The 19,602-nt window shown below is 44.2% G+C and overlaps 1 protein-coding gene across 1 annotated transcript; it reads left to right on the top strand.

The window, feature by feature from the left end:
• The first annotated feature begins 560 nt into the window (after window positions 1-560).
• On the top strand, window positions 561-1,660 carry LOC123827784 (ferritin light chain-like). Its single transcript, XM_045852257.1, has 3 exons — window positions 561-615; window positions 1,165-1,280; window positions 1,382-1,660. Exons 1-3 carry the CDS (start codon window positions 561-563, stop codon window positions 1,658-1,660), a joined length of 450 nt encoding a protein of 149 aa, XP_045708213.1.
• The last annotated feature ends 17,942 nt before the right edge of the window (window positions 1,661-19,602 follow it).

Here is a 19,602-nt window from a genome sequence, read left to right as displayed (position 1 = left end):
TAAGTGTTTTATTGTAGAATAGTTTTATGCTTGAAGCAGAAATCTGTGAAGATGGTAGAGAGCTCTCATATACCTCACACCTAGTTCAGGGGTGTCAAACCCATGCATTTCGGTTGCCTTCAAAGGGCCGAAAGTCATTTTAGGACTGGATAAATGTAACTACTCCTTAATAGTTCGGTGAGAGCTTGGTGCTGACACTGGGTAGAAACAAGGCGCCTGGCCAGATAAAACAAGGCGGAGGGCCAGATTGGGCCCACGGGCCTGGTGTTGGTCACCTGTGCTCTAGTTAATGCGTGGGGGAGCTGGGATTTCGGTAAGATAAACGATACTTACTGTATCAAGTGTATGAGGTCCCAAGACCCATAGTCACATAAGCTAAGGAAACCGTCATTTTTTCCTGGCCACGGGCCTTGGGAGGACACGGTAGAGACCATCTAGCTCTCCCTGAAGTTCCCGTAACTCAGCTCATTTCTCCACCGAATATCAGCGACCAGCGCGCTGTTCCTTCACGCCTGCCTGTGAAGGTTCTGCTCTGTTTGGTTTTCCATAGTCACCTTTGCATGGCAACGCAGCATTCCAGTACACGCAGCGACCAGGTCCCTGAAACAGTTGCAGGTTGGATTGCCTACCACCACTTTTTGGAAATTCAGAAGCTTTCAGTATTTTTTTTTTTCAGAGAAGGAATGTGGCAGGCAACTTCAAAGTAGGAGCAAAAAATGGCCCAGGTCTGGAGAGCCCTGACAGAGAAACGATCCAGCCAGTTGCTGTCAACATCTAACTCTCCCGATCAAACCGTTTCTTTCTGGCAGGAAAGTCTCCTTTTCCAGCTCTCCTAAGTGTTGACACTATTATTTATCTCATTACCTGTAGCAATAGTGTTGGTCATCGGTCTCATATTGGGGCCTAGTTGACATCTGCTCCAATTAAAACATCCAAGCTAGCAGTGCCCTCAGAAGTGCCCCAGACCTAGCTCTTGCTTCAACAATGTTTGGATAGAACAGACCCAGGGACGCCCCTTCGTCCAGCCTCCAACCACCCTCCAGCCTCTCCCCAGTCACCACCTTCAGAACCACCTCAGCTGTCCTCAGCCTACGAGGCCAGCCAACGCCGTTCTACATCCTTAACTCCTATTGCCGAACAACCGTGAGCTCTCAAACTCATCAGAATTATTCCACCAAGGTGGTGGCCCCGTCAACCACCCGGTCACCCTGCATCTGCAGGCGTCCTACACCTACCTGTCTCTGGGCTTTATTTCAGCTGTGACACTGTGCCTCTGGAAGGTGTGGGCCACTTCCTCTGTGAGTTGCCCGAGAAAGCTCAAGGGCACTGAGCATCTCTTAAAGCTGCAAAACCAGCATGGGGGGGTCTCATTCTCTTCCAGGATGAGCTGACGCCGTCCAAGATGAGTGGGGTAACGCTCAGGGTGCCAGGGAAGCCTCCACAGTCCTGGAGGAGAACCCGACGCAGGGACCTGCGGGCTCCGGCTTCTGCCCGCACATACCCTCAGCTGTGTGACTTCCTGGAGAACCGCGTCCTGGGTGCGCAGGTGAAACTCCCGGAGAAGACGGGCAAGCACCTGGCAGGCCTCAGCAGGCCAGCTGACGCCCAGGCTGGGCCGGGCGGGTATCTCTTTGAAAGGCTCACTCTCGAAGAAGACTAGAAGCCTTTGGAGCCCAGAGGCCTTTGAGGGTGTCCTCTGCATTCCTCTGGTACCTGGCTTCTGCCTGAGTTGCTCCCTGAAACCATTAGGCATCTTTTTAACCTAATGTGGAGCCTTCTCCCAAGCATTGGGCCAAATGGAAACAATAAAAAGCTTTTATCAGAAAAAAAAAAATCAAATCCTGACTCGTCGTCGCTGACAGCCTCTCCTGAGCTCCCACCATTGGTCGGGAGGAAGAAGCATGAACAGCTCTGTCCACGGAAGCCTCCAGCCCTGGCTGGTCTGCCCCCCCACAGACCTGCAGCCACCCCGACTCTCCAATGCCATGTGAAGAAAATAGTGATTAAACCATTGAAGCTCAGCTCGGCACCCATTCTACGGCATCCAGCATAGAATAGTCATTAATCACAATTCTAGCTCTAGATTTGCAGGAGGGGAGGAGAAAGCAACCCCAAGGGTAGCAGCGAAAAGTGTTTGGCTAGGTTAACCATCCATTTTTCACCTGTTTCTATGTTTAAGTAAGGCTGACCTCTCTCATAGTTAGAAAAATAGCCAAGGGAGCTCATGATGTGAATTTGAGCATTGCTTCTTCAAGGTTTGCTTTGAAGTTTTTCTAACATTTCATTATCCTCCAGGGCTCTGAAATATCTCATGTTTCTTGAAGCTGCATTGAATCTGGAATCCATTACGTTTTTTTTTTTTAATTTTTTTTTTTGCTTTGGTGGAAAATCATTTAATAGCAGGTAGTTAAAATCATGTTTGCTAAGTCTGAGGCACCAGACAAAAGCAGAAGTGCAGCATCCCGTGAAACTGTTTCAATTCAGTACCCTTCTCAAACCCATCCAATTTCTCTTTCCCCTTTTAAATGTTTCCAAATCCTTTCTTTATTTCTTTTTTATGAGATTTTATTTATTTATTTTTAGAGAGGGGGAGGAGAAAGACAGGGAGAGAAACATCAATGTGCGGTTGCCTCTCGTGTGCCCCCTACTGGGGACCTGGCCTGCAACCCAGGCATGTGCCCTGCCTGGGAATCAAACCGGTAACCCTTTGATTTGCAGGCCAGCACTCAATCCACTGAGCCACACCAGCCAGGGCCATTTCTTTATTTCTTTCCTGTCCTTCATACCTGTCTTGCTGGGGGAGAGGTGGCTGAGGTCAGATGAGCGATGGGACTTCTGGGGAAGAAAAGGAGCCCTATAAGAGGAACTCACACCTGGTAACCTTCGAGGGAGGATTAGGAGACATTCCCCAAAATGACTTCTCTAGAAGAATATGTTTGCTCTGCTTTTCTGTTTCCACAGGATACACATGACCAGACCGGCGGGGCGGTGACAGGGACAGAACCCACCTCAGGTTACACGTTATCCTCAGTTCGGTGAGAGAATAGGATCAAGCCACACCCATCATTGAATAATAACAACAATATTTATATTACTCCTCTTATGTGGTTTCTTTCTTTTCAACGGCTCAAAACACATATTCACGATGTGAGGGGAAAAAATGTATGCCAATGAGCTGTGTTAGCACGGAATTTGCTAATATTAAGACAGGTGGTTAGTCTTCCATGTGGATCACAGATTTGTTTGTCTCACATTGTCTTCTTGAAAATGTCCCCAATGTGCAAAGAAACGGAGCGAATGAGGATTAAGGTGCAATTTAAAGCTGTCCTGTTGCTGAGACTAGATAAAATGGTCGGCTAAGAGAACACAGAGAGAAGCGCTGCCCGGTTCGGTGCCGGTAAGGGGACTGGACCACGGCCCTCACGGCAGAAAAGCCAGGGAGCTCAGTTCCTGAAAGCAAGAGGCGAATCCACACTCTCCTCTGGGGCCCAGCGGGTATGGTCACACGTGCCAGCAGCAGCAGCAGCTTCCTCGAGCCCTGGTGGCACCCAGCTTTGCGAGGCAGGGGACATGGGTGTGAATGCCGAATCGCCCAGGAAGTCTGATAGTCCCTGGGCCCTTCGCCAAGAAAGCCAGGGGAAGGACCCTGCAGCAGCTGGTCTCGGTGAGCGGGGCAGGGGCAAACTCTAGGAACTCACAGGGGAAACCTTGAACCTAAGAATTCTCACTAGCGCCCTGGGCTGGCGTAGCTCAGTGGATTGAGCATGGGCTGTGAACCAAAATGTCGCAGGTTCGATTCCCAGTCAGGGTACATGCCTGGGTTGCAGGCCATGACCCCCAGCAACCCCACATTGATGTTTCTCTCTCTCTTTCTCCCTCCCTTCCCTCTCTAAAAATAAATAAATAAAATCTTTAAAAAAAAAAAGAATTCCCACTAGCTTATGGCATGGCCCTTGCTCCTTCTTGATGAAAATTTATGGAATAACTGTTTGAGATGATAGTTACACTCAAGTCTCAGTAAGAGTGACGGGATTATTAGCATTACGAAGCTCATGGAAACACGTAGTTCACGTTATATTCCAGCTAAGCGTGTTACTTATGGTTAATTCTCACAACTCTAAATTAGGGGCTCCTCTTCTCCCCATGTGACAGATGATGAAACTGGAGCACAGAGAGGTTAGATAACCAAGGGTGAGAGGGAAGTTGCCCAGGGCTGTGTAACTAGAAGGGGTGGTCAGAATTTGGACCATTTGGGCCCAGAGTTCATGTTCCATCAGACTTATAAAAGTTATCCAGGATCCCAAATAGCTTCTGTTCTTGTGGGCTCTATCCATCAGTATTGACCAGGTTAGCAATAAAAACCAAGAGATTTCAAAATTAGTCATTCATTTAAAATTAATAATAAATCAGAGCCCTGGCTGGCGTAGCTCAGTGGATTGAGCGCGGGCTGTGAACCAAAGTGTCACAGGTTCGATTCCCAGCCAGGGCACATGCCTGGGTTACAGGCCACGGCCCCCAGCAACCCCACATTGATGTTTCTCTCTCTCTCTCTTTCTCCCTCCCTTCCCTCTCTAAAAATAAATAAATAAATCTTTTAAATAAATAATAATAAATCAATAAAATGCTAACATTAGTAAGAAGTGTTTAATGAAATATTACTGTATTACTGAAACCAAAACAGTAATTTGTGACAAGAGTGACATTGTTTTACATTTTTTCAAGTCTTTGAGTGTCTGGCTTAAGAGAAACAATTTGGATTCTAATATCTGCCTCTACATTTAATCTGTTGAGATATGTTATTTCGATGGAAGCGTATGAAAAGTCTGCCCTTCCACAACAGGTAGTTGGAAAAGGAGCAATACTTTAATATAAGCCTTTTTGAAAATTGTTGAAATTCCTTTTTAACCTGACAAAACCTGAAAAGTTGTAGTTTCTTAAAGGATAGTGGCAGTGTGGAATATGAAACCATGGCAGTGGCCTTCCCTTACGCTTACATTAAAATCCACTAGCTGAACTTGAAGTTTGAATACACCTTTTACCCATGCATCATTTGTAACATCACCCATTGGTAATGTGGTCCACTGACTAACGCAGAATATTTTAAACGTTCCCATATTATTGTGCAATATTGAGAAATTACATTGTGAATATACTACTGAACTTATAAAAAAAATCACTCCTTTCTGGAGATGCCAAGCTCAGAATGCTATATAAATGTTTCCCACAATTCTACTTTTTTTTTTGCTTGAAAGTTTGATTCTTTTTTATTGGCAACAAACATTGTCACTTGTCTTCTTTGATGCGACAGGTTCATTTGCTTCGTTTTCCAAAACGTATCTGCCAAATGCTCACATCTCAAGAACCATAGCTTCTCCATCAGTTACTCTTTTATGTGAAGGTGCTGCTCCGTGAACAAGGATCCCATTTTCTTTGCGGCAGCCATCACACTCACGTTCAGCAGAGAGGCTTTGTGCGTTATTCCCATTTTATCCTGCAGGATATTATAAAGATGTAATCATGGGACAAGACTTAAGGGAAATCAACAATGATTTCTGCTTTACCAAGGACACCTTACAGAAAACGAACACATCTTTCTGAACTCTGAGTGGGGGCCTGTGGCGAGGACAATGGTGCCGGTATGTTGGGTGCCACAGCCTTAATTCACGCCCAGGCGCCGGCAGACCCTGCCACCATGGCTTTGGCACTGTTGGCATGAAAATCCAATCAATGAAACAACAAAGAAGATTTTGGCATTGTTATCAACATAGTTTTGACCTTGCCGGCCCCCTATAAAAGTTCCCAGGGACCAACCGCCAGGACCCTGTAAACCACACTGAGACACATGATACTCCCTATAAAGCTAAAAACAAACAGGTGCAGTATGTATACAAAGACAACACAAAAGGAAGGAAGGAAAGGGCTATGGACTGAATGTTAGTTCCTGCTGCCCCCAGATTTATTTATGTGTTAAAGCTCTGATCCCCAGTGCAATGGGTTTTGGGGATGGAGCATTTAGGAGATCATTTGGTTTAGATGAGGTCATGAGGATGGGCCCTCTTGGTGACATCGGCGCCCTTCTAAAAGACATCAGAGCTGTCAGTCTCTTCCTCACCCTCCCTTCACATCTTCCATGTACAGAGAGAAGGTGGCCCTCTGACAGCTAGGAAGACAGATCTCACTGGAGCACAGTCCTCGCTGGAACACGGCCATGCTGGTTCTCTGATCTCAGACTCCCAGGTTCCAGACCTGAGAGGAAGTAGATTTCTTAAAAAAAAATGACACATGAAGGTGCACTCACCAAGATTACATAGCCAAGGAACAGATCAAAACTATTACTAGACATATTTTCATCAATTGTTAAAAAACACGCTATGACCTCTATAAAACAAAAATTCAAGGCTGAGATAACAGAGTTTAGGAAAAGTATAGGAAGACAAAAAATGTTTTTGAGAGATGAAGTAAAACTCAAGAAAAAAACCAGAAGAACAAAACCAGTTCTGAAAGGAAATCCATTCTAGAGGAACGTGAAGGAAAATACCTTAAAATGTGGAGAACAGAGCACTGAGATAAAGCAAGGAAAACGAAATTAGGATGCAAAATTGAAAAAGCTTAATTGATGTCCCCAAAGAAGAGGAGCCATATGATGAAAGGAAAAAATGTTTAAAGATATCCTTTTTAAAAATTTAAGAGATACAAGAAACTAAGTCTCTACAGATTGCAGGGGTTGACTGCATTCCCCTAACCAGAATAGAAAGTCAACATTGAAATTAAGGGTATTGAGAACAAGTTATTTATCTTTGTGATAAATATTTGGGCAGCTACCAAGAAAACCACATCAGCCTAAGGGTAAAAATCTGGCTGGCCACACGCCACCTTGTCACTCCACATCAGGTCTAGAGGATTATCAGTGCAAGAAAGGAGATGAGAACTCGTTACAAAGCCCTAAGGAAGCCCTGGCTGGCGTAGCTCAGTGGATTGAGCGGGGGCTGCAAACCAAAGTGTCGCAGGTTCGATTCCCAGTCAGGGTACATGCCTGGGTTGCAGGCCATGACCCCCAGAAACCACACATTGATGTTTTAAAAGAAAAAAAAGAAAGAAAAAAAGCCCTAAGGAAAGAAAACATTGAACACCAACTATGTACCAAGACGGAAGAGGACGGGTAGCAAAAATTCTGGACATGTCAAAGCTCAGGAAATAAAACACTCACTAGCTCTTCTTAAAGAAATTTCTTGATTAAAAAAAAGAAACACCTCAGGCAAATGATATATTTAAACAAAATTAAAATGACAGAAGAAGGATTGAAAGTGATCTTTAATTTATATTAAACCACAGAACTTTGCCAAGGACTAATTATGAGTTTATAACAATGTTTACATGTAATAAACCTTAATAACACACAATTAAAATATTGGAAGCTGAGAGAGGATATTGGAGAGAAGGTGGGATAGGTATAAGAATATGCCGCTTTCCATTTATGTCTCAGCTTGTAGTCAGAAGGCAGTGTTTGAAACCAGTAAATCAAGTAACAGAGGTGTAAGTATGGATTTAACGATACGAAGGTAAACACTGAGAAAAAGAATATATTTAGTTAAAATTGGGTTGTTAAGGAGAGGGAAGGAAAGGGAGGAAGCTAAATATTTACAAATTCCATTCTTATTCAAAATAAGACATGAACAAATTTTGTGTAACAAAATAGAAAATTTAATGTGTTAGATAATATTATATTTAATAAAGAAACCAATAGGAGAAAAATATACATGCTTATTACAAAAGTATGCAGAAATAAAATGGAAAAAACTGGCTCATTGTATATCTGATAACCTTTCCAATCAGTAGGCAAAAACTGGACTTAGATTGGTGTGCCATATAGAAAGAATAAAATGGTTCCCTCTCTCATATTTTACACAAAAATGAAATCGAATATAAAAACAGTGTATAAAAATAATAGTACTGAACACTAAGAGCTCAGGGAATTTTTTAATTATTATTTTCACTCAGGATGACCTGGCAAGGAAGAAGCCAGGGGAATTAACACACAGACATGTGCTTCACCTACTTTCCAATCTCTGGCCAGTGTTGCCCATTAGCTGACACCAGATGCTGCCGGAGGACGGGTGAGCCAGACGGAAGCGAGCCTTCGCCGTGGCGAAGGGCAGAGAGAGGACCGGGAGACAGCGAAGATGCTGAGAACACACAGCAGGAGGAAGATGGTCTCGTCCACACCCGGTGCTGGGAAAGTGATGTATCCACATGCAACAACAGGACGGAATCAAACCCTTATCTTACACCATGCACAAGGGTCAACTCAGAGTCGATGAAAGACTTAAACATAAGACATGAATCTGTAAAACTCCTAGGAGAAAACATGGGAAAAATGGTTGATTCCGCTGTTCTAGGCAATGCTTTCATGGATGTGGAGCCCAAAGCACAGGCAGCAAAAACAAAAACAAGTGAGAGCACATGGGGGTGGGTGAAGGCGGATTTACAGTTGTGAGTGAGACTCTTCTGAGTGAATAAAGCTTTGTCATGATCATAACCTGCGTGTCTTTTTCCAGACGAACACCTGTAAACCCCCTTTTGCCCACCCCGATATAAAACTAAAAAACGATGCAGCAACGGAAAGAATCAAAGGGGTGAAAAACAACCCCAGGAATGAGAGAAATATTGGCAGTCAATATCTCTGATAAGGGATTAATCTCAAAACACATAACAGACTTCTACAATTCAATGAAGATTGTTAAAAATAGGTGTTTCAAATCCTGTTTCAGATGATGGAGGGAAGTGTCTGTGTGTGTGTGGGGCAGGGTGGGTGTGAGGGGTTGATGTGTTTTTTTGTTTTTACTCACCACCAGGACTCCCAATGCCTACTGCTAGGCCGACGTTTAGTAAAGTGTTCAAAGATATTTGGTATTGACCTTATCCATTGATTTTCCTTCTCCCTTACTTATTCATGTATTTTGTAGGTGGTACAATGGGTACATCTGTAAGGCACTTCGAGTGCCTTTGGAAAAAGGAGTAATAAATAATATAAAAGCTGAGTCCACTCTGCACAGACAGTTGTCTGTGAACCGAGTCAAGCACAGACTCTGGAGCCAGACTGCCTGGGTTCGAACACCAGCTCTGTGACTTAGCATCTGCAAAGCCGGGGGTATGACATGTAAGATCGTGGGTGTCGGTTTCCCCATATGTAAAAGAGGAGTAAATAATCGATAGCATTTCCAATTAGGTCACAGTGAGGGTTAAATTACTTACTTATGGAACGCAGAACTGGATCTCGTGTATCGTGAGTGCTATACAAGTGTCGCTTATTATTAATATAAAACTTACGTGTCACACTTTGTAGTATAGGACTTGGGCTGAGAAGTGGCACCCAAGGAAACACAATTTTGGAAGAGCAGAGGGCTGGTGAAAAATAAGAAATGACCTGCCATTCCAGGTGCCTTAGGTATTATTTGGCATGGCTCATCATCCTACAGGTGGGGAATCAAAGCCTGAGATCCCCAAAGGTGAAGTGGTTTGCCCGGACTGCCCGCCCCCGCTCCACTGCCGCCCTTCTAAGTGTTAAGGCATATGAGTGAGAGGCGCCAGGCACCGAAGGAGCAGGCCTGGTATCATAAGGAGCAGAAGCCCAGCCTGATGGAAAGAACGCTGGATTCCAGACCTGACCCTGTCACTGGTCCGGGAATTGTGGGCAAGTCACTGGGTTTCTGGAGGTCTCCATCTGGGAAAAAAGTGTTAAACCGTTTTTCTATGACCCTTCCTCGTTCTTGAAACTTGTAATTCCAGTCATTACTGTTCTCTTTGGGCACATGCCTGTAACTAAACTGGAAACACTTGCAGCGCAGTAGAAACAGCTTCATAAAGTCAGAACACAAGATTTAACGTTTCCTACATCCAGGCTCTGACCCTCCTCTGTGCTCTTGCCCAATCTTTCCCAGAAAGAAGTCTCTTTGAAGTCATTCTGGCTCTGTTGATTAAGGAATCAGTTGCTCTAATCCTCCAGACTTTGATCCCCACACAACCCAGACAGTTTCAGACAGATGAAATCTCTGTTACACTGTCACGGGCCATGCTCGAGTGCAGCTAGCAAAGCATGCCACCCGCGAGCCCAGCCACTGCTGCGTAGTGAAACTCGCGGCGAACCTCAGGAAGATGCTCCAAGGCCACAGTTATCACTGCCCTGAAGCCAAGTCATGAATTCATCCAGAAACTCTTCATGGGTCTCGTCTAAAAGGCAGGCATGTGGTAGGTACTTAGGAAACGTACAGGCTAGCAGAGGATCAACAGCTGTTGTTTACGGAGACACAACACAATAAAGGCACAATTACAGCTATGATAAGTGCCAGGCAGAAAAGACTCGGGATGCTACTCAATGGCTGAACACACAGTATCCATGTCGTGGGGGTGGGGCTTAAGGCTGGGGGGCTGAAGGCAGGAAGCAGGCACCGCTCCAGGCAGACAAATGACATGGACAATGACCAGTGGTGCGAGGATCCGAGGAACCAGAAGATGACCGGGACACTGAGGCACGGGGAGCAGGAGGACTGCAGTCAGGTCCTCGTGGGTGTATTTCATGATAACTCTGTCTCCTTGGTCCTGTTAGGACTCCATGCTCCCCGGACTCCCTCTTCCTGCACTTTATTCAGCAGGTGGGAACAGCAGCCCGGGCTGGGTTCAGCTCTCGGCACGAAGCAGTTGCCAGGAAATGTAACCAAAGGCTACTCGTAACGGTTCTCTCCGAATGCTCTTCCATTTCCAACTAAAACACTGCTTTGATGGTGCAGTTACCATCATCATTAACCTAGGATAACACAATCATACAGAAATGCATTTTCACAAATTGTTTTTTTTCCCAGATGGTAGATTTTCCAGTAGAAATGGCTTTGTATGTTACCTGCTGTTAGTAAATATCTCATACCATATTGTGTCTTCTGGGAAGAATTTTCACAACGTTGTGTTTGTACTTTTTTTCAGAAATTAAAGAGCAACAGAAGTAATTTTTAAAAGAAATATATACGGGGCCCTGGCTGGCGTAGCTCAGTGGATTGAGCGCAGGCTGCGAACCAAAGTGTCACAGGTTCAACTCCCAGCCAGGGCACATACCTGGGTTGCAGGCCATAACCCCCAGCAACCACACATTGATGTTTCTCTCTCTCTCTCTCTCTCTCTCTCTATCTATCTATCTATCTCCCTCCCTTCTCTCTCTAAAAATAAATAAATAAAAACTTAAAAAAAAAGAAATATATATGTATATGTGTGTATGTATATATATATGACATTTCATGTTCATTAACAAACAGGAAAATTATGGAACGAACAATTATTCCTTAATCAAGTCAACATGAGAAGGCTGTTCTTGTCACAATAATATATTGAGATTACTACTTTCTTCTCTATTATAAACATATTTCCTTAGATTATAAAATGAAGTTACAGAAGAGCCACCAAATAAAGCCAGAGCTGTGATATCTCCCCCTGGAATAACAATCCGGTCGTAAATATTAATATCCTTCTTTAAAATTGAGAAACCAAAGATAAATTACAAAAGGGGAGATAATAGTTTAGAACCAGAGGGTGTTCTCAGTTTGATACATGCAAAAATGCTGAAGGCAGATGGATCGAACAGGCCCTGAAACTGTAGGGTTTTAAAAGCAACATTTTTAGTGAAGTTATGAAAATTAGCATTATACCATTCAAGGTTCATTGGAGTAAATGGTGTATGTTTGATTAAATGGCAGTGTACGAAATGACACATTTATGATAATGAAAGAGTCTGGGAAACAATAAAAAAAGATCCAATTATTCAGATGCAACTCTGCTCAGTACAGTTTCGGCACTTTTTCTTCTTTTTATATATTCTAATTATTTGGATAGCAGCACTGGACACAGTATATATTAGCTCCCTACCCCTAGAATCTTTGATTCCTGATGGACTCGGCATTTCCACTATTGAACTCCCAAATGAGAAAGGAACAGTTTAAGGAGACATAAAAACAACCGTGTACATGAGACACCCCTCAGCCCAGTGGCACAGAGGTAGTCTGCGGTGACACAGAAGATGCCCTCCAAACGAAGAATCGAGAGGAGTATCATGGATTTAGTCCAGTTTTGTGTCAAGTCGGAGAAATTATTTAAACTCTCTGGGTCTCAATACTTGTATCTGAAAAAAGATTTACCACCTGGAATTAAAATAAGTAATACATAAAGATGCCTAAGACATCGGTACATCTTTCTTCTCTAGCTTTGGCCCGCTAGGGGTAAAAGCCCTGAACTGGGTTCCAAGGCATAACGGATTTTTTTTTTTTAAAACCAATCTTTTTTTAAAAAAAAATATTTTATTTATTTATTTTTTAGAGAGGGAAGGGAGGGAGATAGAGAGAGAGAGAAACATCAATGTGCGGTTGCTGGGGGTCATGGCCTGCAACCCAGGAATGTACCCTGGCTGGGAATCGAACCTGGGACACTTTGGTTCCCAGCCCGCGCTCAATCCACTGAGCTACGCCAGCCAGGGTTGGCATAACGGATTTTACCGAGAAGAAAGGCGGTGGCTTGTGAGGAGTGGCTTAGGGGAGGGCAAGGCTGCAGACACACCTTTGTGACTCCGCTGGACTGCGCATGCGCGGTGCGGGACACTGGGCCCGACGCCTTTACTCACCTGTGACGCTGCACAAGGCGTGCAGAGTCAGGAGTCAGTCCACCTCCCTCGGACAGTGACACTTAGCAAATACCTCTCTTAACTTCCCTCCACTATAAAATAAGGATAATAGTTCCCTTTGCATGTGGGTTTTGTGAAGCCCGTGATATTAGACAATGACAGTCAGGAACTTGAAGTCCGATCCATGGTAAACACTCAATAAATGTTTGCTTCATTTTTAATCTCATTTAAATCTCACATGATTGGGGCCCAAGGTCCAGATTCCTCGTGTGTGTAGAGGAAAAGGAGGGCTGAAATGTGTTTTCTGATGGGACCAGGGAAATGCATTGAGGTGCCAGGGCAGGGACCAAAAAAAAACCCATCCAAATTGTCTTGGGGAAGTTCAGCATTTCACATTTGTGAAAAAGGGCCCTACTGAGCATAAGCCATTCTGGGGGGTTCACTGGCCACACAAGTGTTGGGGTGAGGCTGTGAAAAGTCACTAATGACTGGCCTATCAACAGCTGCAAGCAGGAGGCAGTAGGTTCCCAGGTCCGAGCTGGGTGTGAGTACGAGGCACTCTAACCTGTAGGAAAAGTTAGAGTCCCAGTCTGGGAGGCCCGACAGCCTTGTGGTCTGGACTGCTACAAGGCGGGAGTGACTCAGGAGTGTCTTTGGAGTGTGTAGGTAAATCACAGGCTTTGGCACCAGAGCGTCCTCAGTTCAGTCCTAGGTCTACTTCCTAGGCATTGTGGGCTGACTTCCTTAAGCTTTTTCAAAATCAACTCTTCTTCCATAATAAGGGAATGACAATTTTGACCACGTAGGGTTCGATGAGGATTAAATGGGATGCTGTATTTAAAATGCCTCATCCCTCATACTGCTCAAAAGTATCAGTTCTCATTGTTTTGTTGCCTTCAAAACCCTTTTCTGTCTTGAACCTCCACCCTCTGCCCCAGCCCCTTGGCAAAGTGCATGGTGCAGCCGATGGGCAGTGTGGGGCACTCATAAACTAAATTTTTATCACCACCTTGCACCTTACTGTCTCCCCAGCAACAAATTCAGGAAGAACCTGCAAATGTGCTTTCCCGAGATCCTTTTCTAGGATATTTTTGAGCCTAAAACAGAAATCCTAGAAATATTACTTCAAACCCTACAGCCTAATGCTCAAATATCTCCCTCAGACCGTCACCGAGACAAAGCAGATACTCTGTGGTGTCAGCTGGAGTTGCCTAAAAACAAACAAAAAAACAACCACTAAGACAAACAAACAAACAAAAATAACTTTAGCACTACCCAAACTATTAAGTTGAAAGGAATTGTGCAAGGCTCATTGATTTTTCAGAGAAAAGGATTAAAAGGAAAAGTTTTCCAAGTTCTCTAATGGTAGCTCGTGGTGGAGAAAAATGCAAGTTATAAAAAGGAAACTTTAATCATCCCATAACCACGTCTGACCTTTAAAAAAAAGAATGGAAGAATCAGCCTGGAAAATAATTTTTAGTAATAAGTTCTCCCAGCTACACAGAAGTTGTTTGGTTGCTGGCCAGCCACGTACTGGTGAGGCCGATCCTAGCACAGCGGCATTGGAGATGCTATTTAAATGCCGGGGAGAGATGTGCCTCCACAATGGGGCAGAGGAATCTGACTCTTCCGCGTGGCGCAGAGAACAAAGGAGACAAAGCAGGACACAACCACACGACCTGGATCTGCAGACGCAGCCACACACCACAATCCCTGCCTCGTTGGCAAATCCCAACTTCTGGCCTTCAAAGGCTTCTTCTGTTTGTGATGTGGGGATTTTAGTTGGATCACACTGAGACGCCTGGAAAACACCGGCTCCCAATGAAAAGAACAAGAGGCTCCATGCGAGGACTTGTGGGCCCTGGCTTAGACCGGTGTTGGCCCAGTCTGGGAAGCCTGGACTTCAGAGTTGGCTCACGTTGTCCCACACAGAAAGGGCCCTCCTGCCTGCTTTGAACTTCCTTGTTTCTCTGGTTGACAAACTGCTTGTCCCTCACAATCGCATCTCCCTCAGCAGACAGCCCAAACCTGTGATTACTGGACACCAGTGCAATAAAGGAAACAATTACAACGGAGAAAGACGCAAAAGGGAAAATTCAGGGGAATGTTATCTCCCTGAAATGCATGTGTATGTAAGGACTATGTTGCTTTTGTTTCACGAGGGAACTCAAAAACTTAAATGAAAATATACTTCAAAGAATGGTCTGTTCTGTCTTTGATAACCCAGCCACAACCAGACAAGGAGGGCTTTCTGCGGGGGCAGCAGCTGGAAACACGTTGAACTTGGGGTTGAACAATTGGCAGTGATGCCCTGCTGTGCCCCTCCACGCCAGGAGCCCCGACGCAAGACTCACTATCACTACCTATCTTATCATTATGGGTTGAATTGTGTCCCCCTCAAACCCGTATGTTGAGGGTCTAATCCCCAGTGTCTCAGAATGTGACCTTATTTGGGAATAGGGTCATGGCAGATGTAATTAGTTAAGCTGAGGTCCTAATCCAATATGACCGATATCATTATAAAAAGGGGAGTTTGGGAGACAGATAGACACACACACACACACACACACACACACACACACACACGAGAAGGCCTTGGGAACATGAACACAGAAAGCAAAGCGACTGAGCAGTAGCCAAGGAACACCAAAGATGGCCAGCAAACCACAGGAAACGGAGAAGAGGCTTTAATCAGATTCCGGTCACAGCCTCAGCGGGAACCAACCTTGCCAACACCTGGACCTCAGCCTTCTAGCTTCCAGAGCTCTGAGGTCCCAGTTGTTTAAACCACCCAGCTTGTGGTACTTTGTTACAGCAGCCCTGACCAACGCATGTGCCTGCATGCCAGATGGAATCAATGGTCTCATTGCACAAGCATGCACAAGCCCCTCCCACGTGTCAGTCCCTAGATGGGCTCTGTGGACGCAGGGAGAAATCGGGCCATGCTTCCCACCTCTCGGACTGCGCTGTCTCCTACAGGAGTGCTCATCAGATGGGGCTACTGCGCATGTGATGTGCTACAGAGTCTACAGTATATGCTAGATAGCAAAGACTTCCTACGAGAAGGCGAACTGTCCCGTCAATGCATTTTATACTGATGGATGTGTTGAAATGATGATATTTTAGATCTTTAGGTTCAATAAAGGACATTGTTAAAGTTAACGTCTTCTATTTCTTTTTCATGTTTTAACTTGGATGCCGGCGCATTTGACGTTACACATGGGGCAGTGGGGGGGTGTCTGCTAGGCAGCACTGCTGCTGCGGGAGCTCTCGGACCGGGGCGGGGGCGGGGGGGGGGCGGTGCAGGAGGCGCAGAAGCAAGCGTCAAGGCGGTCACAGCGGTGCCTTCCCAAGTCTGCGCAAGCCTGGAAGAAGGAGCCGGACCAGCCAAGAGGGGACCATTACGTGGCATGGGAGCAGGACAGACAAGGCCCGGAGTCCAGCCCTTCTGGGGAATTGCAGGGAACTCTGCAGGCTACCTGGCAGGTCCCTGTGAAGGAGGGGAGACAATGCAAACCCCCCAAACGGGAGGCATCAGCTGAACAATGCAAGGGGCCAGCCCTGGGCCAAGTGCTTTCCATACACTGCCTTGTTTCACTCTCACGACAGCTCTATGACTTAGCGCCTTTCCTTCTCGTCTTACAGAGGAGGAGACTGCGGCCTGACAGCCTGACGTGCGAAGTTCTCTGCCCAGAACAACACAGTGTAAGAGTTTAAACCTGAGCGCGGAATAGCTGGTGAGCGCCCGCTTGCAAAGAAGCATGTGTATCATACTAACATATTAAATTAAAGGAGGAGAGCAGGAGGGAGGACATGAAAAAGTTTCCCTCCCACGCAGCAAGGAGGCCATGGAGAGGTGTTAAGCAAGAGTCTGACATAATCAAATTTGAGTGTCAGAGCAATAGGAGCTCCAAGGCCATGAAGGGGGGTGGGCTGGACACTCTGTTCCGGTGAGAAGCTAATGCTCTTTCCCTGCCCAGAAACAGACAAGTAAATGGGAGAACTTCTGGTCACCACAGCCTTTGAGGGTTGTAGCAGTGTCAGGAGGACACAGCTCGTCTGACCGAAACCAAGTGATGGGTGATACTGGGCAGGTTCTTTCCTCCCTTCCTCGGGATCTGCTGTTCTCTGACATCAGCCCACTCCTGCCCTGGTGCTTCCGGACACGAGAACAGCTTGTATCCATGGCAGGATTGAAGAAGCAGAAGAAATGAATATGACCTCCTCCTTGGAGGTCCACCTCAGGGATGAGAGCGACGCCCGGTTTCACCTTCAGGCGTCCTTGAGGCCCTCCATAATGACGTTTTCCATTTTCTGGGGCTGCCTGGCGTGTAGGGTGTACCTCACCTCCCCCTCAAGACTAATAGGGAAGAAATAGCTCTAATGAAACAATGATCTTGATTCTTTAAAAGACATTGTTTTTCCAATATAAAGGCACTAAGAATGTGATGATTTGAAGCTCACAATTTGTTTTAATTCTGAGTCTAAAGGTGAGGCATCTTTAAATTAAGTGGCTCTTTTCCAAAATATGATCTTAGAGGTATTAGTGGTCCCCAGGTCTGTCTGGTGGTCCCCAGGTGGCCTGTTTTGGTTTATGAAACGTGTGGTGTAGTGTCCATCATTTGATAGTTCATGAGTCTAGGAAAAATACAGATAAAACTCATAGCTGATATTTTAAGATGAATTGTGGAGGACGTTTTTACCCTGAGAGAAAAATTACCTACGATCTGAAGATATAATTACACAAAGACACCTCTCTTGGCTGATGGGTTGAAAAATGGTGCCTCTTCTTCTGGGCTCACCCCACTCCGCTGGGCCAAGAGACACGCTCTGCTGGCAGAGCCCGGGCTGGTGGCCAATGCAGCTCTTGTGGTCCTCTCTGCCACATGCACTTGGGCGGGACACGGGCTCCACTCGGGGTCCAGTCACCCTCAGAATCTCTGGCTCCATCCGGGCGGAGCGAGCGCGATGATCAGATTGGTAGTGGATCACCGCAGATCATAAGCACGGTCACAGATCCGAGGAGTTACGCAATGCAGAACTTGAAAATACGAACCAGACCACTAAATACAATTGGCCATAATTGACTCATTATACGATGTTGATGAGTCACTGAACTTCTTAAGGTGGGCCACAATAATTTGGGACAAAAGTACTAGTAGCAAAGAGAAATTTATTAAAGCTGGATGATCAGAAAAATAATTTTAATTAGTTTTATTGCTATATTTCTATGAGAAACAGGAGGAGTTAGTCACTTCAAGATTTTTGGGGGGGCAAGTGGTTGATTAATAAGACCAAACATTTATACAATATGAACTAAATGGAAAGATGTATGTAAATAAGTATTTTCAAAGGAACTTTATTACTTTCAAGGGCTCTGAATCCAAGAACTGCATTAACCATTTGTTGCTTATCGAAGAAGCCACTTTAATAAATAAAAAATATCTTGAGACCAGCACATCAAAGCCTTGATTTCAGTTGTACCGGCTTCTACTTATACTGAAATTACAATATATCTAGTAAATTGTTATTTTAATATGCAGAAGTGTTTTCCCTAGTAGGCAAACATTTCCAATAACATTATTCATCCTATTTATTTGCTTACTAAAAATAAGTGTAAAACTTAAGCTTTTCAGGGCCAAAACCACAAGCCGATAATTAGTTTTATCTAAATTAATGAGGGTTTTCTGTACTAATTTCTAACAGTGTAATACTAAATTCTAGGAAAAGCTATTGCAATTAAAATGGAGAAAGGCAATAAAATATTTGGCAAACAGATAAATTAAAGGTCTAATTCCATCCTAAGTCCCAATTAAAAGATTTTTATACCCATATCATCTGTATAAAGACATTCCAATTATGAACATAACAAAATTTATTATCAGCTTTTGTTTCCTGCACAAAATTGGAACCAGAACCACTGGTTCTGAAGTTCATGCCCACGAAGTTCATCTACAGGATGAGCTTTGGTTTAGGTTGATCCCAAATTTACATAAGAAACTGACCCTGGACTGGAGTCAACTCTTGGCTCTTCCTTGTAATTTGGAATTTCCTTAAACGTTTCTCTTAAAAATTTCTTCCAAGGAACAAAGAATATTCTGGAACAGCAACCAGGGTACATAATGACAGGTTTGAAATGAAGCAAATCCCGTGTGGCAACACATCTTATTTCACAAATCCCATAATGCTTTTAAATGGCCCCACCTTGGTCTAATATGCATGTTTAGATAAAGGAATGAAAACATTTTTATTTAGACAATAGTTGCTATATAAAGTTATAGACATGAAAGTATTGATAATTATTGGTCATTTATTATGAAGGGGTTGAAAATGTGTTAATACTTCAGTATTCCAATTTTTAGATTACATCAGTAACTTCTTATAGCAGCCTCTAAGGCAACCTACTGCAAACTTCATATGAACTTGAGAATGTTTTGAAGTGTAAGCTGTAAATTTCGTAAGCAAAAACTCTTCAAATGCATTTTGAATGACCAATCTTGGGTGCATAAGTGAAACCTAAATAATCTTACTAGGACATTCCGAGAGAAATATTTCCCCCAAATAAATCTCTTTGTGAATGTCATCTTTGCTCAAGTGTACCAGACTATGTCTTAGACTCATTTTCAACAAATACAGTTTATTTGAAAATGTTCAAAATCAGATGGTTTAAATTTTTCTCCTCTTAGCAATTTGCTTTAACCCATTTCACTGGTTTTTTTTTTTCATTCTAACCTTGGGTTTTTGCATAGTTCTGTTTTGGTGACAATCTATTATCAGCGGGCGCCCCTTTAGAAGGAACATCCAAAGTTCTTATGTTCAGCAATGTGCCCCATAAAATTACTCCAAAAGCCAAATCTTGGCAAACAATAAGAAAGCTTCTTGAAGATCAATGTGAATTTGACAATTATTGAGATCTTCACTTTCACTCCAGTGCGGTCTAAGGTTTA

The sequence above is a fragment of the Phyllostomus hastatus genome, unplaced genomic scaffold (genome assembly GCF_019186645.2).
Source record: "Phyllostomus hastatus isolate PE091 unplaced genomic scaffold, TTU_PhHast_1.1 phas_contig_137, whole genome shotgun sequence".
Classification (NCBI taxonomy): domain Eukaryota; kingdom Metazoa; phylum Chordata; class Mammalia; order Chiroptera; family Phyllostomidae; genus Phyllostomus; species Phyllostomus hastatus.
The sequence above is the reverse complement of the archived record's forward strand: the minus strand, read 5'-3'. Positions and strand labels throughout refer to the sequence as shown.

Excerpts from the sequence above, each read along its gene's own strand:
- LOC123827784 (XM_045852257.1), top strand. The coding sequence starts at position 561 with ATGGCAACGCAGCATTCCAGTACACGCAGCGACCAGGTCCCTGAAACA. Across the intron at positions 616-1,164 it reads GGTCCCTGAAACAGTTGCAG|AATTATTCCACCAAGGTGGT; the intron begins GTTGGATTGCCT and ends CAAACTCATCAG. Across the intron at positions 1,281-1,381 it reads TGACACTGTGCCTCTGGAAG|GATGAGCTGACGCCGTCCAA; the intron begins GTGTGGGCCACT and ends ATTCTCTTCCAG.